Source organism: Tursiops truncatus, chromosome 6, assembly GCF_011762595.2.
Source record: "Tursiops truncatus isolate mTurTru1 chromosome 6, mTurTru1.mat.Y, whole genome shotgun sequence".
Classification (NCBI taxonomy): Eukaryota; Metazoa; Chordata; class Mammalia; order Artiodactyla; family Delphinidae; genus Tursiops; species Tursiops truncatus.
The window spans coordinates 92,870,030-92,882,508 of record NC_047039.1 but is presented as its reverse complement, the minus strand read 5'-3'; the positions used below and the strand labels follow the sequence as shown (position 1 = coordinate 92,882,508).

The 12,479-nt window shown below is 41.6% G+C and overlaps 1 protein-coding gene across 1 annotated transcript in view; it reads left to right on the top strand.

Moving 5' to 3' along the window:
* Positions 1 to 4,989: 4,989 nt before the first annotated feature.
* SVEP1 (sushi, von Willebrand factor type A, EGF and pentraxin domain containing 1) overlaps positions 4,990 to 12,479 on the top strand; it is a 184,648-nt gene continuing 177,158 nt past the window's right edge. The window contains exon 1 of the mRNA XM_019946525.3: positions 4,990 to 5,781. Within this exon, the coding sequence (XP_019802084.2) occupies positions 5,245 to 5,781 (537 nt within the window). The 5' untranslated portion in view covers positions 4,990 to 5,244. The remainder of the gene's footprint in view (positions 5,782 to 12,479) is intronic.

Here is a 12,479-nt window from a genome sequence, read left to right as displayed (position 1 = left end):
ATGTTAAATCCTACAAACTTTAGCTGAGCATAATCCCAATTGTTGTTTGGAAATGTGCTCAAGGAGCTCAGATCTCCTGGATAAGAATGCCAAAGACTGAGACCAAGCTACTTCTTATGTAAAAGGGGAGGCAAACAGTAGAGGCAATGCTGGGTCAGGAGACAATCAAGACAACCCAGCCTTGGTGAACTTCAGCCACCCAAACACAAGGCAACGGTGATGGTGTGGTGTGACCTGTGGAAAGCACGTGTCTCGGGACCATTTTTCTTTGAAGTAACGTGTCTGAAAAGATGTATTTTATCATGTAACCAGTTAATGCCAGCATATGACAGGCTAGGGGAAGGGTACCAGGAGTGGTTCCAACAGGCTGGCACACTCACCACCCATGAAGCCAGAAGGTGAGGGACTGGTTGGATAATTTCCAAAACTGGTTTGGCTGACATGGTTGTGTGAAGGAAGCTGCCAGCTCTGAACTCCCTTGATTCCTTCCTCTGGGGCTTGTTAAAGGCTCAGGTTTTGTCCACAGAAATCAGAGACCAAAATTATCTGAGGCAGTGCACTGTACATACAAATGCAGGGATGGACACACGTGATGTGTTAATTGCCACCTTCACTGCAAGCTTGCACTGCTAGCAAGGGACAACACGTTAAACATACCATGCATTGAAATGTAATAGCAATAAACCATTTTTATTTCCAGACTTTATGGCTACCTCATATAGCTTTATTTCTTCACCCATAAAAATGGAGTACCCACTATATTTCAGGATTTATGGCAGGATTAAATGAAATAAGACACATAAAATGATATGTATTTAAAATTTTGTATCTGTATCTAGCATTATAACATTTTCTTATGTTTACTGCTTTTTAATTGTTTACAGTGTCCACTGCTAAGACTTTTCCATCGTGAACTCCATCTTCAGGTACTTCTACTTAAAGAAACAATCTGTGCAGGGGAGAATGTCTTTGTTAAATTCACAACTGATAGTCTTATAAAATACAGTCACAAGGTGGCATCTTCCTACTGTCCCTACTGCCTGTCGCTGTGATTCACTAACACTGTGTGATAGATTTTAAAACAAAACAAGATACTGTGCCCAACATGCATGGAAACTGAAACTTTTCCTGCCTCTGCTTCCATTTACGGGACTTGATTCTTGACATCTCAGAAGGACCTTTGCCGGCACCACTCTCTTCTTTCTTCCTCACTTCCCCTTCTATCTCTCCCCCCTACAATCTGTCCTGTCTTTTTACAGCACCTGCTTTAATGTAGGAAGGTGGTTGCAGTGAAGGGTGGGGTGAAAGTGGGTGTCCTTTACACAAGTCCCATTGGATAGACAGGGATTGAGGTTCACTTTCTTGTTGATCAGGGTGCAGGTGGTGAGAAAAATATAAGGCATGCCCCATCCCTTACACCACCAACACACGTTTGTTTTTTTTTTTTTTCCACGTAAGTCTTTATGTCATGAGATGAATCCCAGGTAGTTTTTTCTCAGTCTGGCTCCATGGTGTCATTTCAGTACCTTTAGGTTGCTTCTGGAACATTTTTCATGGGATGAAAAATGTAGAAAAGAAGAATTTAATCAAATGTATAGCTTCTCAATTACAAACTCCTGCTAGAGTCAACCACTGCTACGTAATTCATCACAGTTATATGTAATACAGCAGGCATCAGGTGAATTTACTATCCCAAACTAAAGATCAGAAAGTCCTTGCAGAAATTGATTTATAACTTTCCTATAGGAACCTCCTCAATTTTAGGGCAGACTAAGCTTCCCAGGGTTTTGTCTCCACTTTGCTTTTTGAACTCAACTGTCTTCCCAATTCAGGTGACTCAATATGGTCATTATTTGCTCTGTTCACTAAATATTTCTACTTTCTGCTTTCTAGGACTATGGTAGGATTGTACTTCCCAACCTTTGGAATTGGACATGGCCATGCATCTTTTTTTGGACAATGAAATGAAGCAGAAGTGATGTGTGTCACTTTTGGGGGTAGTGAGTAACTCACTATGTATGTCCTCTTTTCTCTGCCATAGCATTTATGAAAGCATATATTGAGAGGATAGCTTCCACGGCTGCAGGTTTGAGTTTATTATACAGGATCAAGTACAGCTGAATGTAACGGGAAAACTCAATTAAAAGGGGTAGATAGGCAATCTGAGATGACTGTGGTGGTTTTCCTCTGTGAAGTCTGCAGGAACCCAGGCTCGTTCTAGATTACTACTCAGCTGTTGCTATAATGTGACCATTATTCTCATGATCCAAGATGGCTGCTAGAGGTCTGACACCATATTCATGTTCCAGGCAGAAAATGGAATAAGGGAAGAAAGGAGACAACCAACAAAAGAAGCAGCTGTCTTTTAAAGAGGTTTTCTCGAAGCTGCCACACAGAACCAGGATTTATATGTCATTACCCAGATTCTAGCATCACGGCCGCATTCATCTGTAAGGGAGGCTGGGATATGTAATCTTTATTTTGGGTACCTTTGTGCCCAGCTAAAACTCAAGAGCTCTATTGCTATTCAAGAAGGGGAGACCAGATATGGTAGGTAGGTGACTAGGAGTCTCTGCCACAGTGAGCATATGACCTAAGTTAGGACAATTATAATGGCCCATCCCCTTCATCACAGTGCTGGGCTAAGGAATGGGCATATAACCCATGCTTGCTTCAGTGGAGTCTTTCTTTAGGGTCATGGGGGTGGTGGTTTTTCTTGATTTTTTTTTTTAACTTGAGCTTAGGGGGAAGAGTCTTTCCTTCTCAGGTCATAAATCCAAAGACAGAAACTTAATCCAACATACAAAGAGAAGCAGAAGAGAGAGAAAAATGGAAGACTTACGTAGTTCTTGATTTCCTTTTCCAAGGCTTTTTGAGACCAGTCCACCACTGCCTTTTGTCCAGTTTAGTTACTGAGCAAAGCAATCCCTTCTTGTTTTCAGCAAGGAGAAGTTGGGTGCCTATTGCTTGCAACCAGAAAGTCCTAAAGCAATCGTCTACATCCCTGGGTCTCTTTGGGAGCATATGAGCAAATACACATAGTGGCTGCCACAGTGCCTGGCACATAAAGGTCCTAAAATATTAGCTCTTAATGATGTGTTCGAAATAACACCGAGTAGATGAAATTTGGACAGACTTTCTCTTTTTTTAAAGTCTCAGCTCAAATGAGGTCTTGCTTATTCCCGGGGAAGATCGAGAACTTTCTCTCCTTGCTCTCTCCATCCTTGCAATCATCCTACTGCTCTGTAATTGTTTGCAAGTCTGTGTTCTCTTCTGATATCCTTTGAACTTCTGGAAGACTCGAACTGAGTCTTATTCAGCTTTAAATCCTCAGTATCTAATATTCTAGCACGGTAGATGGTCAAATAGAAAAATCCTAGAAAAATGAGGATTTGAAGAGTATTTATGGTTAAATGTGGCAATAATAGCAACCAGCATTTGTAGAGTACATGCTATAGTCTAAGCACTAGCCTAAGAACTTTGTTTTTATGATTAGATCCTCACAATAACCTTTAATATGCTATTATTATTACTCCATTTTACAGATGAGCAAACTAATGTCAAGGTCATACCACTACTGAATGGCAGAGCCAAGACTTCATTCTGGGCAAACAGACTCCAAGAGCCCTAACATTTCAACCAATATACTGTGAAGGTATTTCATTAAATATAGATGGAATTAAATCATCTAATATTAGAGACAAAGGAAACTCTGAGATCATTGAATTCCATCATGAAACAGATGTGGAAATTGAAGCCAAGCGTTGGAAGTGTCTTGGTTCAGAGGATTTATATAATTGCAGAGGCATATCTACACCGGGCTCCTGACTCCTAGCTAGAATCATTTTTACAAAGTTTACTCCACCTCTTATGCAAAGTTTACTCCTTCTTTGCACTTGCACCATCCCTTTCGGGGTTTTGTTTTGGAAAAACTACCCCCAGGTGGCAACTTGTGTTTCAAAGTAGCTATGTGCCAGGTACCATTCAAAGCCAAGGAAATAGCCCTCTATGGGTCTCACCTGTTGAAACAGACCACCGGGCACATGAAAGAGGACTGGGGAAAAGGGACCCTTGCTCATCATCAGATTTCAGCTCAAACTTTATGTCCTCCGCAAATGCTTCCCTGGTCTTCTAAGGTCAAATCTATCTGCTTAAGATCTCCTTCATAGCCTTAGCATGGTCAGCTGTAATTATATACATTATTTGTGAAATATCTGGTTAATGGTCACGTCACTTGTTACCCTATAAGTTCCTTGGGGACAAGATCTATGTCAATTTGTGTTCCTCCTTATATTCCAGGTGTCCTGGCACACAATAGGTGCTCAAAACTATTTGTTGACTGAATGAAGGAGTGACCAAATGGATGAATAAATAAATGCATGAATGCAGCACCATGACGAATCATCCCTATGGGCTGCATAGGGGTAGATGCAACCCTTATATGGTGTGATCTGAGGCGACCCTCAAGAGGACACACTCACACAACCAGAAAGCCCCACCAGGGAAGTCAAATAAACATCCACTTGGTGAGGGCTTTGAGGAACCGGAGAGGGAAAAAGAGACACAAAAGGTGAGCAAGCAATTTTCAAAGGATGCTTTCAACTCCCTGGTCAGTCCATGTGTGTTTCCTCTACGAAGTGTTTCCAATTACTGTGGCACTCTCGGTATCTGGATCCATCTCCAGTGAATTCCTCTGCAGCTCCTGCCAGACATATGGGATCAATCAGGGCTTCGGCGCTAGTGCGCTTGCTGCGGGAATGTTGACAGCCTGACAGACGCGGGGTTCTGGTGTCATGGAATCTCCGAGAGTCTTTGGCTTGAACTCGGGAGGAGAATGAGAAGGGGGAGGAGAGAGATAGAGGCAGAGATAGAGGAAGGAGAGGGGAGAGGGAGAGACAGAGATAGGAGGGAGAGAAGGAGGGAAGCGGGAGATTTTTCTTGACTGCCCCCTTTCCTTCAAACATTTTATAGGCTTCAGGGGGAGCGAGGAGGAGGAGAGAGGGGAGAGAAAAGACGAGAGCGAGAGGGGTAGCGAGCGCGCGCCGTTCCATCCCTTGTCCCCGGGCGGCCGGAGGAGGTTGGACTGTGTCCCCAGTGTCAGATGAGAGGGCGCTGAGGCTCGCGGCCGCCGTCCCGTGCCCCGAGCCCCGCGCCGCGCACGCCCCTCAGCGAGCCGGGCGGCTGAGCATCTCTCCGCGCCGGGCCGACGCCTGCGGCCCGGGCGGCCGCTCCGTCTCCAGCGCAATGTGGGCGCGCCTGGCCTTTTGTTGCTGGGGTCTGGCGCTCGTTTCGGGCTGGGCGACCTTTCAGCAGCTGTCCCCGTCGCGCAATTTCAGCTTCCGCCTCTTCCCCGAGGCCGCGCCCGAGACCCCGGGGCGGCTGCCCGCTCCGCCCGCGCCCGGCGAGGACGCGGCGGCGGAGGAGAGCAAAGTGGAGCGGCTGGGCCAGGCTTTCCGGCGACGCGTGCGGCGCCTGCGGGAGCTCAGCGAGCGCCTGGAGCTCGTCTTCCTGGTGGACGAGTCGTCCAGCGTGGGCCAAGCCAACTTCCTCAGCGAACTCAAGTTCGTCCGTAAGCTGCTGTCCGACTTCCCCGTGGTGCCCACGGCCACGCGCGTGGCCATCGTGACCTTCTCGTCCAAGAACAACGTGGTGCCGCGCGTCGATTACATCTCCTCCCGCCGCGCGCACCAGCACAAGTGCGCGCTGCTCAGCCGCGAGATCCCGGCCATCACCTACCGCGGTGGCGGCACCTACACCAAGGGCGCCTTCCAGCAAGCCGCGGTAAGGTGCCCGCCCCTCCCGGCCCCGGCCCCGGCCCCAGCCCGCGCCCCGGCCCTGCCCACCCACCGCTGCCTCTCCGGCTCGAAGCCCGGCTCAGCCTAGGGCAAGCCACAGCACCCTGAGTCAAGCGTCCCCATCCCCAAAGTCAGAATCATACCTACCCTTCTATTGTTGGTGGGTGGGGTCCCTTGGGATGATGGATTTTAAAGGCTTAGGAAGATGTCAGGCTCCTTATTAAGTGGTCTTTGAGGACCCTCTTAGGAAGAGGTCCTTGAGATGCCCTTCACAATTCACGCTCGTAGGGACAAACCGTGGCCAAACTGGAACAGGTATGTTTTATGAAGTGTCTCTAAAGGTAAGAGGTGAAGTGACCTGAGCATTTCGCCAATTCTCTGGTACGTGACTTTATGCTTTCAATATGAATTTCGTTGCTCTGAGTCTTTTACAAGATTTTTAGCACCTGGTAGAGGAAGTCAGTTTAAGATGCTGGACTTTTACTTTTCCAAAATTTAACTTTTTCTAATTACAACGTGACACATGTTCAGTTGAAGAAAATTTGGAGCATATAGAAATGTCAGACACATGATAGCAAGCCAATTTTTGTGAAATGAATGAAATCAGAGGAGGAAAAGGGGGTGGGGGAACGAAGCCTCTGATCCCATCACCCTTATAAAGCCACTGTTTACATGTTGTTGAACATTTGCCCAGTATGCACATCTGCACATACTTTAAACCAAACTGGTGTCTTGCTCTTTTGTAGTCTACATTTTTCATTTGTTATATCATGAAATGATCTACATCATTATATATGTAATATAATATAGTTATTATATACCTACCTAAGTTGCATAGTAGTCTAATGGGTGCATATACTATGATCTATTTTACCTGTCACCAGTTGTTGGACACTTAGGTTTTTATTGTCATGGTAAACACAAATATTTATGGACTCCTTTGATTACTTCTGTAGGAAGAATTTCTGTAAAGTTGCTGAATTAAAGATACGGACATTTGTAAACTACTTGATACATATTTCCAGTTCTCCCTTGGAGGCTTGTATAGATTAACATTCCCACCAGCAGAGTTATCACAGCAGTAAGTTTGCCACATGGTCACCAATAACATGTGCTCATATTTTTAATGTCTTTGCCAATTTGGTAGGTGAATAGAGGTATCATTTTGGCAAATTCAATTGTTTTAGTTTTACTGGGGAATGAACATTTTCTGATACATTTACTGGGCATTTGTATTTTTCCTTTGATAATTACCTGGTCATAATTTTTGCCCATTTTGCAATTATGGTACGTGTTTGTTAGTTTATTTTAATGATTTGTAAAAGCTCTTTACATAGTAAGACTGGTAACTCTTTTTTATACATGCTGCAAATGTTTCTCCAGTTCACTGCCTTTTACTTTTCTTTATCACAGTGTTGTTAGATGGATGATTTAAATTTGTATTTAGCCAAATCCATCAAACTTTGTCTTTAAGATCCTACATTTGCTTATGTTCTTAGAATGGCTTTCTCATTTCCCAAATCAGAGAAATATTTTCCCATCTAACAGTTTAATCTGTCAGGAGCTTGTTTTAGTGTATGGTATGACAAAGATGTCTAACTTTATTTTTTAATAAACAGTTAACCAATCGTCCCAGCATCATTTGTTTACTAGCCATTCATCCTTTTCCAATTTAATTGAATGCCACTTTTATCATACACTAAAAGCTTATGGGTATTTGATCTCCTCCTGGCTTTCTATGAATTTTTTATTATCCTGGATGATAGGATAGTCTATCCTATTATCTATCTATTTAAGCTTTCAAAAAGTGATTTAATTATTATAACCTTACAATATATTTAAATATCTGGTAGTGCAAATTCTCCTTTTTCTTATCTTTTCTTTTTAAATCAGTTCTTTTATATTTATTACTTAATATGAATTTTCAATTCACTTTCACATATTCCAAATGAAACCAGCCAGGATTTTGATTTCAATATAGAAAATATAGAATTAAATTGGGGATTATTTACATTTTATAATAATAGTCCTTCCAAGTCAAAAATATGGTATGTCCATTTATAACCAGTTCTTTTTGTATCCTTCAGTAAAGCCATAGATTTCTAGTAATTAAGTCCTGCATATATTTTTCAAATTTAGACCTAAATGTATTCTATTCAATACTATCATGAATAGCATCTTTTCAAATTAAATTTCAAACAATTATTCCTCTTTTACTTTTTAAAAATTTTATTGAAGTATAGTCAATTTACAGTGTTGTGTTAATTTCTGCTGTACAGCAAAGTGACTTAGTTATACATATACTTTTTCATATGTTTTGCATTATGGTTTATCACAAGATATTGAATATAGTTCCCTATGCTATACAGTAGGACCTTGTTGTTTATCCATCCTGTATATACTAGTTTGCATTTGCTAATTGCAAACTCCCAATCCTTCCCTTCCCCATTCCCCCTCCCCCTTGGCAACCACAGTCTGTTCTCTATGTCTGTGAGACTGTTTCTGTTTCATAGATATGTTCATTTGTGTTGTATTTTAGATTCCACATATAAGTGATGTCACATGGTATTTGTCTTTCTCTTTCTGACTTACTTCGCTTAGCATGATAATCTCTAGGTCCATCCATGTTGCTGCAAATGGCATTATTGCATTCTTTTTTATGGCTGAGTAATAGTCCATGTATTTAGGTCTTATTCCCATTTTTCGATTGGGTTGTTTGTTTTTTTGTTATTGAGTAGTATGAGCTGTTAGACAATTATTCTTGATGTAGAGAAACGTTGGTTTTTTTAAACATGACTTCTGTATCTGAATTCTTGTCCAAGTCTCTTTGATTCGTTTTTTAAGAATACATTTTATTTTGCTGATAGTGTTTATTGTAGAAGATAAAATAAGCAGAAAAAATTTCTGTAAATACACTGTAATATTTTGGTACATATCCTTCTTTTTGCAGTTGTCAAGGTAGTAGGTGTGTTTTCATATGTGTACATATATCATGCATAAATAATGTTTAATTGTATTGTATGTTCTCTTTTTTAACTTGACTTTTCCATCATATTTTGCAGTCTTCTTTTCATAATAAGAAACACACTTCTACTTTGTCATTTTTCATGGTCACACAGTATTCCATTACAGGATGTGCTTTTATTTTTATCATGTAATTACCTATTATTATATATTTAGGCTGTTACAAACAATACTATCATATTTCTAATAATTTCCCTAATACAAATTTCTGAAGTGGTAGGTATTATTCCTTCAAAGAGGATGCCTATTTTTTAAGGCCTTTGTTACGTGTGCCAAGTGGCTTTGTAGAAAATGGGTACCAAATTGCACTCCTACATGTAGTGCCTGCGTCTGTATATAGGACACAGCCAACACAGGTTAGTATCATTTGAACATGACACCCCTAATTTATATGTGAAAAGTAGAATCCCTTTTTTTTTTTTTTTTTTTTTTTTTTTTTTGCTGCGTTGGGTCTGCGTTGGGTTGCTGCGTGTGAGCTTTTCTGTAGTTGCGGTGAGCAGGGGCTACTCTTCATTGCTGTGCGCGGGCTTCTTGTTGCAGTGGCTTCTCTTGTTGCAGAGCGTGGGCTCTAGGCACGCGGGCTTCAGTAATTGTGTCACACGGACTCAGTAGTTGTGGCTCGTGGGCTCTAGAGTGCAGGCTCAGTAGTTGTGGCGCAGGGGCTTAGTTGCTCTGCAGCATGTGGGATCTTCCTAGACCAGGATCGAACCTGTGTCCCCTGCATTGGCAGGAGGATTCTTAACCACTGTGCCACCAGGGAAGTCCCTAGAATCCCATTTTATATTGTTTTTCCTCATTAGTGAGGCTGAACACTTTTTTCATGTACTGTTGGCCATATATAGCTCTTTTTTTGAATACCTCTTAAAATATTTGGGGATTATTATCCATCTTTCATTTGAGGGTGCTTCTTTTTCTTAGTGATTTGTAAATGCATTTTAAGTCTTAATGATATTAACCCTCCTGCTGCCAAGTCTGCGGCAAGTATCTTTTCTCTGTGTTTCACTTGCCTTTGAATTTTGTTTATGATGCTAGCATCTACCATTTTATCAATCTGTTGAATCTACTTTTAATTTGTGCTTTTTTTCCCCTTTCCTATGAAGTTTGAAAGGCTTTTGCCTTTAAGACACAAAAGAACTCCCTAAAGATGTCCTCTCTTGATTGAAGTAGTTACGCCAGGCAGGGTTCAGCTTTGTAGACTCAGTCCTCTGTTGGCCTCCACTCTGAGTTCTCATGAAGTCCCAAAGGCTGGCCTTATTCCTCATGTCACTGCCCACTCCATCAGGGAAGAACCCCTCTGCATCAGGGAAAAACTTGCCATAGACCAGCTCCTCTGTTTGGCTTGGCCAGGTCTGCCCAGGGCCTCTCAGTACTGTTGATCCAAATCAGTTCAATGGGTAATGAGTTGAGTATGAACTGCTTTCCTCAAGACCTGCTCTGTCTTCAGCTTTCTCCTTCCAAATACTACATCCTGTCTTGGAAAGTGGAATTGCCAATAGGGGTCCCAGTGCCTTTCTTCAGTCTGGATCCGTTTGTAATCTAACAAGCAGAAATTTCTCAAAAGTTTGTTTTAACTGAACTTTCCCTTGACTTTATTTTCCTTTTCTCATTTTGGTTGGGTTACGAGAAGGTACAGCAGAGGGTCAGCTGGACTCAGTTCCTGTCTAACCTGGAAACCTACATGTCTTTATTGTGACATTGCCAAGCCTCTGATGAGTATGCTTAGGTATAATTAGAATATGATATTTATGGAGAAAATTGATAGAAGATGACTGGTGTTTAGAAATGGTATTAGTAGAAGTTTGAATGTGAATTTTGGCAAAGAGATCAAGCAAGCCTGTTTTATCACAGGATTAGTTTGAAAATGATAAACTGTGTGGTTCTGTTTGGAAATTTAGACATTTCTTCAGGGAGATGAAACAGTTCATCAGATTCCCATGTGTGCATAGAATGGTAATATTGGAACTGATTGTGATCTGGCCTTTACGTGAAATTGAAAATCATGGGGACATTTTTGAGGTTATTCATTATTTTCCCCAGAAAAATGAGTTTTTCAAACCTTTTCCATTTGACACTGAATGACCTCACAGCTGTCCGCAGCCACAAACACAGGCAGACCAATGTGTATCTATGCAAACACATAGATACACACTTGCAAGTACATGGCTACCCCTCCCAATTCAGACATCTTCTCCTCTTATGTAAAATTTCAAGATAGAGAATTTCCTTTACCAACATGAAATTTGCTGTTATCTACTCAGCACATATGATTGACTAAACAAAAAGGGTAACAGTATTGCTTCATTTTTTATAGGGTGTCAGAATTGTACCACTTGATGGGGGGAGTGTATGCACAGACACACTTTATTTGAATGGATGAACTTCAATGTAGATGTTTTCTTTTGGGGCACCATCCCCGACTGTCATCAAAGAGTATAGGGCAAAAGCAGTGAAATCTGTAGTTAGTACAGTTCCCTCCAGAGACACAATCGATAGATTAGGGGAAAGATTTAGCACCTTGAACTTAATTACATGAAAGCCTTTGACAAAACAAACGAAAAGCTCTTCAGCTTTTCCTTTCCAAGAGATGACTGTTTCACAGTGACCTTTCTTTTGGTTTTTCTCCCTGACATGTAGTTATAAATTGCCTTTCCTGAAGTGCATATTTTGGACTGGCCCCTCTATGAATGCAAAACTCTTCAACTCCTAAGCATTTCACATCATAATAAAATCAGAGCCCCTCATCCCACTTCACTTTTGCTAAATAGCTCTTACACAAACATAGCATGGAGCTTCCGTTGGAAAAAACTGCTGCTTTCTTTATTGTTCCAGAGTTCCAGAAATATGATCTGATGGTGGGGCACGTGCTGCCTTGCCAAAAATCTGAGCTTTAGGTGTGGCCCGAAGACTGGGAATAGACAGGCGGAGACTCTTCCTAGCTTCCAGGGAAGGACATCGTCATTATGTGTCCACGCTGCTACACGTTCACACCTTTACCTTTTAAGTGTTCTGATAAAACCTGGAGTTGTGTGAGATGCCACCAGATTAAAACCCTGATGAATAAAATTAAGGCTATTTTATTTCTATACGATGAACCCATAATAGCCTATGAAGCAGTCTTTCTGATGGCCCAGATGCTGAAGGAATAAGCAAAGTTTGGGTTCTCCTTCCCTATTGGAAGAGGTAGAGGGGAGTCATACAATCTGCAGTGGATTCAGCTGTTCCAAACTCAGAGCATGATTTAGATGTCAAGAATTACTCACCGTTGAAGGAGCTAAGTTCTTTTTTGATGCTGGAAAGATGATCTTGCTAAATACAGCTCTGGAAGTGTTCTCTCTTTTGTGCTTCTTAAGCTTTAAAACAATTCTCCTGTTGCCTTGGTCTTCTGTAGGAACTTCTTTTGTAATCCCATCTGTACTTTAGAAGTGTGAATGAGGAATGAAGGAATGAATGAATCCTCAGTGCATAAAATAGATCCAGACCTCTCGTATATTTCCCAGGCAAAGATGGTACTGAAATTTATTTGGAGAGAGAGCAAATAATTGTCAGATATTGAATTCTAATTTCTTCTTAGTCTGGTATCTGTGTATTTTATTTATTAGTTTTGTTATGCCCAGCATACAGGACACTGTGATATGTATTAAGAGGGTGCAGTATGCTACT